Source organism: Sphaeroforma arctica (genome assembly GCF_001186125.1).
Source record: "Sphaeroforma arctica JP610 unplaced genomic scaffold supercont1.296, whole genome shotgun sequence".
Classification (NCBI taxonomy): Eukaryota; class Ichthyosporea; order Ichthyophonida; genus Sphaeroforma; species Sphaeroforma arctica.
In genome coordinates this window covers 4122-11761 of record NW_014040262.1, presented here as the reverse complement: position 1 = coordinate 11761, position 7640 = coordinate 4122, and the positions used below count along the sequence as shown (strand labels likewise).

The 7640-nt window shown below is 43.1% G+C and overlaps 2 protein-coding genes across 2 annotated transcripts in view; one reads left to right on the top strand and one right to left on the bottom strand.

The window, feature by feature from the left end:
• The window catches only part of SARC_04937 (hypothetical protein), a gene marked incomplete at its 5' end in the record, with an annotated part of 4841 nt that extends 2836 nt beyond the window's left edge, over window positions 1–2005 (top strand). Inside the window, one exon of the mRNA XM_014301206.1 lies at window positions 91–2005. Within this exon, the coding sequence (XP_014156681.1) occupies window positions 91–1755 (1665 nt within the window). The 3' untranslated portion in view covers window positions 1756–2005. The remainder of the gene's footprint in view (window positions 1–90) is intronic.
• Window positions 2006–2495: 490 nt separating this feature from the next.
• On the bottom strand, window positions 2496–5088 carry SARC_04936 (hypothetical protein). Its single transcript, XM_014301205.1, has 2 exons — window positions 4146–5088; window positions 2496–3984 (listed from the first exon to the last, which is right to left on the bottom strand). Exons 1-2 carry the CDS (start codon window positions 4813–4815, stop codon window positions 3134–3136), a joined length of 1521 nt encoding a protein of 506 aa, XP_014156680.1. The 5' UTR covers window positions 4816–5088; the 3' UTR covers window positions 2496–3133.
• Between the last annotated feature and the right edge of the window lie 2552 nt (window positions 5089–7640).

The following is a 7640-nucleotide window of genomic DNA, read 5'->3' as shown; positions in this document are numbered from 1 at the left end:
TTTTGATCATATTCTTTGGAAGAATGCGCATAGCCACACAGTTTTGAAGCGTAGTGCTAACCCGATAAATTTTTATCCTACATTTCACAGACCTGTGATGAATCCGAGCTTGTTGAAAGGATAAGTAGACGCCAATTTCAAGAAGGCACTCCATTAATTGACGTGCTGATATCAGAGGGCGTGGTAGAGGTGTTTACACTACACGACCACAAGGCTGGTAAAGAGCTGCATCGTGCGGCGATGCGTTCGGTGAATATGCCGATACAAGGACTGTTCGAATACTTTGGGGCTGAGCTTGGAATGTATTATGCCTGGGTTGATTGCTACTGCCGCATGCTGGTCATCCCGTCAGTGCTTGCGATTGTGCTCCTAGTTATAGGCACGGGCCCTTGGGGACGCGGGATGGTCTCACATGATCTGGAGGATACCCTCTCGGCCATATATGCGTTCGTTATGATCATCTGGGCGTCCATATTCGTCAAGGTGTGGGAGAGAGAGGCCTCCAATAACTCACTCAACTGGACAGACGACACCACAAGCGATGCTATCACCGACCAAGCCTCGGCAAATAGAGGCGATGGGCGTGTGCGCCCAGGCTACACAGGCAAGCTGCGCAAAGACCCTGTGACCGGCAGGACAGAAGTGCACTTCACGGCCAAGGATCGCAGGCTACGCACGCTTGTGATTGCGCCGGTGATGGTTGCGATGATTGGGGCAGCCTTTGCGGTCATGGTGTTTGGCCTGAACATCACGGGGTATGTGGACGAGGACTCGCCCATCTACTACTCTATTCTCAATGCGCGCAACCCGGGCACCCCAGGCATGAACTATCCGGACGACAATGTTATAGTGGGATTGATTCCGACCATTGTGCACTCTGTGGCCATCCTTCTGTTGAACTTGTGGTTCGCCAAGATTGCCGAGAAGATGTGTGAGTACCAGAACTGGCGCACCCAGGAGGAGTTTGAGGCCTCTTTGATACTGAAGCGTGTGCCGTTTGAGATGTTGGCCAGTTACCTGTCGCTATTCTACCTGGCGTTCTACGAGGGTGACCTGAGTAAGCTTAAGCTAGAGCTGCAGGCCCTGTTCATGGTAGACACCGTGAGACGCATGGTCATGGAGTTTGTACTGCCATGGCTGCTTCAGTTCAGAGCGCTTAAGGAGCAGCTCAAAGCAACCGATATGAAGAAGTCAAAGTCAGTAGACGAGAGTGAGCTCGAGAAAAAAGTGAAGAAGGCTTTCATCAAAGATGAACGGGTGGATTTCGATGACTACATTGAGTTGACGGTGCAGTTTGGGTACATAGTTTTGTTTGCGGGTGCCTTCCCCATTGCTGGGTTCCTGGCCCTGGCAGGCAACGTCTTAGAAATGCGCACAGATCTATCCAAACACTTGCACGTGTGTCGTCGGTCAGCGTCGCGTCACGCCAATAACATTGGTCCGTGGCTGCCTGTGCTGAAAGTCATATCCGACCTGTCGGTCTTAACCAATGCGGTGATATTCGCATACACTTCGCGGCAACTGGACTCGTTCATGACCGATGACACAGACTTCGCATCCAATGCAAACAATACAGCGATGCGCATGATGGCTATCTTGCTTACCGAGCATATACTGTTTGTGATCAAGAAGGTTGTGGAGACGGAAATCAGTTCTATACACAAGACTGTGTTCACCACATATCAGAGGCGGGACTACTTGCGCATACTGGGGTTGAACTTATTTCAAGCCGAGCAACAGAAGAAACACGAGTGAATGGAACGAGATTGATCACCTTTTACTGCAAAACTAATACTGAGTGAGTAACACACGTAGCTATATGGTTTCAGGCTTCAAGGCAGACAATCTTTGTGTCCATAGACTAAATAAAGGAAATATCCAAGCTGGCCATCGAAAAGAAACCATCGAAACGAAAAGTAAGAGTATTCATTATGAACACACTACTCCGCTGAGAAATAGAACAGTTATGCAAGGTCTACTAGGAATGTTTCTTGGTAAAATGGTGATGGGGGTGGTTGTTGTTGTTGTTGACGACATCTTCTACTATTTGTGTTAAAGGTCTACAGATAAATTGATTCGTAAGGGTATAAAAAGAATGGACCTGAACACTAAAAATCACATTTCCGCTGAAACTCAGCGTGTTGATAGCAGGCGGGCAATAAGCAAAAAGATCTCGGGTGCAGCTGTGATGCAATTCACGATTTACAACTGTACGACATTTAAATTTGGTAGCGGACGGGATCTATAGTGGTGACAACTATGGCCCCCTTTAGTAAAGTGCACACTACCCACGAAGTTTTAGCAGTGGTGGTAGACTCGCTGGCCTTTGTGTTTCACGCGCTTTCAAATACAATTTACTAGCAACCAATGTCGGAGTCCTTTGCCATAAATACTAGTCAAAGTTTACCTGGTGACGTGATATTGCATCAGATGGAAAGTTGGGTAGCAATATTAAATATTATAATTTTAATTCAAATGTGTATTGTCATGCCGTAGGTACATTTACGTATGCATTTCGCAATGGTATGTGCGATTGTTGTCTTCCTTGGTAGCTCACAATGAGCCATTGCACACCATGTGTCAACATCAAATCACTCGAGATTGTACTCCACTCTGTACTAATAACATGGGCGTGCCCCACGTGCAGCAAGCTTGTATCGACAACGTGTCGAGGTTAAGTTGTCAATACGTCTCGACGTCATTTCGTTGTGCTTGTTGTGTACGATAGCTGCCTTGGCAAGTCATGTTGCACTCAACACTTGTGGTGGACAACTCATGGAGAGTCAAACGTAGATGCGCATGATTAGTGGTATTGGTTGGCTGAGGAGCTTACCTCAGCGCATCGCAAGCGTTTGGTATAGTGCCTACTTATCAACCGAAGACATCTTGCTCATGATTAGTTGATGAGGCATGTGAATGGTATAGTGGCCAATTTTGAAAATATGCAAATATTTAATCGCTGTATTTTTTCTAACTGCTTGAGATGAAGACCCCCGCCAACGAGTTTCTTGACTTTATGAAGTCTCCTCGCCGTCTTACAAAGCCTTAATGTAGTACAATGTAACTCTATTTCTACTACTTTTGCGGATGTATGGTTGATTCAAATGATTGACCGTGCAACCGAGCGTTTTCTTCACGCTAGTTGAATCTCTTTCCCAACCAGTTTGAACTTTCCTTTCGTTTTCTTAATCTCGGCTTGTATCCATTCGCTGTACTTCTGAATATTCATGTACACGCCCGGCTTACCCGCTTCTCCACAGCCCTCACCCCATGAGACCATACCTATCTGTACAAACATGTTTGCATCCTCTACTAGTATATAACCCGGCACTTGTGGCGCATCACCAACCTGTTCAGAGCCATCAATCTCCGTGCTGACTTGGGCTTCACTGCTTAAATTGTCAGTCTCGTCCGTATTATTGTTCTTGTTCGCAGTCGAGTTATTTAGAGTGCCTGGTTCTATCGAATTTTTCATATGCTCGTATATTGCGTCATACAAGGCGTCCCAAGCTTCGTCCGACATCTCATTAGGCAGTCCGGCTACCTTAGACTCCGTTATTGTTTCCAGTATATCGCTGGCCAAACTCACACGTACTCCAATTTCTTCTCCTTCAGTCGTCATTTCACTTTGCCGCTCTAGTTCCGTTTCTAGCTCGAGCTTCATTTGCGCTTCACTGATATTCAATTCATTTCCAATGTCAGCTACCATTTTTATGAACTGCTCGTTCTCCATATCGAGTTCGAGCACGCCTGTTTCCTTCACTATCACTTTCGACTTATGCACAACTGTTTCTTGTGAGGGAGCTTCAGTCCTTTTTAATTCACTGATACTTCCACTTGACGTATCGTTTCGAGTGGTATTTACACTCTCATTTGGGCTCGACGCTGGAGTAGCATCACTGGGCCCGTTAGCGCGTGTTGAGTTAGGCGAGTATGAAGTATTATCTCCATGCATACGTACAATTAATGGGCCACCCGAGTCACCTGCAAAAAGAAAGCAGTGACGAGTTAGAACTGACTTGTGTTAGACTAGCAACTCGTGAGTCGCAACGGGTGGAAGTATATACGAGTTACTTACTACCTCAGTCACAACGTTCTCCAGGGCCATGTGCACTCTTAAAAGAAATCACAGAAACACATCTTACCTACACAGGTGTCGAACATCCCCGTTTTAAATCCTGCACACAGCTGTGTGCTCGCATCATACTGTGACTCATAAGCTTGGATACATTCCTCGTCAGACATCACGGGAACTACCACTTCATGCAGAAAATCGGCCATTCTGTACACGTTCTGTTTTTCAAATCCCCATCCCATGGCGATAGCCTTTGCCCCTGGTAGGTGTAGCTGCGAGCTACTATCAGTGTTCAGTTGCATGTAGTGAGCTATTTTATACGGCTTATCTAAACGGAGAAGCGCCAAGTCGTCAAAAGTCGTTCCTGTCGATGTGATCAGAAAGGTCGGGTGGGGAGTATAACTGTGTAAGAGCCTGGTTTCACTAACCAGGTTGCTATCATACGACCCGAAGTGTATCACCATTCCATTACCTCGCATTCCCTGAGTACAATGCCCTGCCGTCAATACCCAGCTTTCGGATATCAACGAGCCCCCACATATGTGGTTGCCCGTGGAGTTACTACGCAAGGAAACCATCCAGGGGTATACCTTGTGAAACACCGCCTCGTTCACCACGCTTCCCCCAATTATCCTGACAGTAGGAGTAAGAGCTTCCTTATCCACACTCATTGCATCGACACTGAGCAGTGCAGGTATGCTTGCGGCAAGCATTAAGAGTGTCTGCCAGAGCGATGCCATGCTGAATAGCTGTTGTTGGACCGGTACTATTCTTATTACTTTTCTATTGGTCACCTAGTGTCAATTATGACTGTGTTACCCGTATTTTAAATTTATAAATGAACTAGTATAATCGTGATAGGTCATACGTGCAATGTCTCGAATCCTTGTCTGTACGAAATTTGAACACATCCGATGGAGCGACACACGGAGTGCAAGTTGCACTGACAATACTAGGTACTCAGCAGATATACATGCCAATTTTTAAATGACGAACACCATGTAATTATGTCGGATTATAACTTTGAACTTTCATTTTTATTTAGCACTTGTGAGCAGCAATTAAAGGACCGGCCATGGTGATGAAAACGTGTACCGGCACTTGATTCTTTTACTGGCAACAGTTTAACAGTACCTATGTAGTGTTCTCCGACTCACCCAGAAAAACACCACTACATATCTGCAATCCGTAATAAGAAATATAAAATTGAATAGGCACCAATCAAATATCTTTAATGTTTCTGGTAACAAGGGGTTCAAGCCAATCGACATGGGCCGATGACTTCGTGATCTTTACTCGCTCTGAATTGTCGAGAGTTTCTACAACGAATGAAGCAATCAAATCAAACCAGACTCAATTTAAATCGGAATTACATAGTGTTCACCAAGAGACTAGAGAGAGCAAATGAAACATGCGAGAGACGAGACTGCGAGAGTCATTTCCAAGAGTAATTTTTAATGACCCACTGTCGGTTTCCGACTTTCCAGTTTCCGGGGTTGTCCCTGTTGACTGTTGAGGCTGTGACAGTGTGACCGAGTCCCTCTCAGGCTCTCTCACTCTCATAGTATACAGTACTGCTATTCACATTTCAACTTTCAACCCCAGGCTGTGTGTCTGTGTGTCTTTGTATGTATCACCTCACCCCAGTCACCACTCAGTACTCACCATTGACTGATCCAGACCCAGTCTCTCGCGATTAAAATTAGAGAGTGACTGATCACTGATGAGCCGATGAGGTCGACCGTCTGAGCCTCTGAGTTTGAAGAGTGCGACCGTCTGAGCCTCTGAGTCTGAAGACTGAGTGAAGACTGAAGACTCGAAGAGACTACTAAATAGTAAATACTACTACATAGTTTACTACTAAATAGTAAATACTACTACATAGTCTACTACTACATACTCTACTACTAAATAGTAGTAGAGTAGAGCGAGTTAGAGAGACGACAGTAATTCGGCCACTAATAACATAGCCTCCAATATACATTGAACAAAGGAGGTTAATCAGGCTATGCCAATAAAATAAAATAAAATTTTACAAAATGACCACATCTGTTTTTTTTTGACCAACCAGAATATTTTTTGATCTCTTTTTTGTTATTTTTGTTGTTTTAACAATAACCTAAACCCTAAAGCTCTGGACTACTGGTAAATAGTACAAGGGACTACAGGGTTAAACCCCAAGAGAAAATCCTACTATTTACGTATGTATGTACATATGTACTTATTTGTTTTTTTATTAAGAAAAGTACTTAGGTACATACTACATAGTAGTGAAGTAGACTGGAGTTGACATAAATATTTAGATGAGTCAGAGTGAGAACGCCTATGAAAAGGCTATTTTTAAAAAGAGATAAAAAGTAGAAAGCGTAAGCCGGAAAGCCGTAAATAAAAAAAATTATTTACACATATTTATAATTAAATAAAAACAAATGTGTGGTTTTTATATATATAAAACTTTATTATAAAGTCAAACAAACACACAGTCTGAGTTCTGACGGTGACGGTCACACTCACACACTGTCACACAGTCACCCAAAACAAGCAAGTTCACAACACTAGGCCACAACAACAAGTGTAAATACAACTGAGACACACACAGTTACACACTGGCACTTGACAGTCTGACAACATGTTTTTCTATAAAGTCATCACTGACAGAAAAAGTGTACATCACAGAAAATTTAATAATTATGTATGCCTGCGAACTGTTATCGGTGAGATCAGTACTATAGGCCAATTAAAACGTAACTACTGATATTAACTGAGTAAAAATACTACAAATGACTATGTAAAAAACTGTCGCGTCTTCTGATAGATAGTTAACCAATAGGACAGTATGACTCCTTGACTACGTGGCACTTTGTAACTCCAGGGAGGGTTATGGAAATTCACAAAATAGATTGTTTTTCATTCTTTCCCCCTTAAATTTAGTAAATGCGTATTGAGAGTGGTTGTGCACCCAGAACACAACACAGCTGCACATATGTTAATATTAGAAATATGTGTTTTGTATCATTATCATGAACATACAATGATCGACTACTCGTCATACAACTATGGAATATCCTGTTGCCGATCGCTATTCATTGCCGATTTAGGAACTCATCACCTTATTGCACCCCATGCACCGAATTTATTTTGTGAAGTGTAAGCGATTATTGAGATAATACCCTACACGGAATACAGTTTGTCTACGAAACCTACAAATCAAGCATCTCCTACCAACTTCACGTGAAAGAGTAGTTGCCCATCGTTGAAGTTCAAAGCACGCTATGTCTTAAATTAAAGCCGAATGTGAAGGACAACATGTGTACTGTGAAGAACTCGGTCGAATGTCTTAGTCAACTAACATCCTCTCGAAATTTAGAGAAGATGGCGGTGAGTAGTGTTGTTGTATATACATAGACATATAGACTGTAACCCATTTTCAATACTATATCTACTATTCTGTATATTCAAGATTGGGTCTAGGCTAAGATTGTAGCTGTTTACTATATAATAATTCAAGTGTATATGGATATATATGTATAGGTATATGTATATGTGTAGATATATAATATAAATG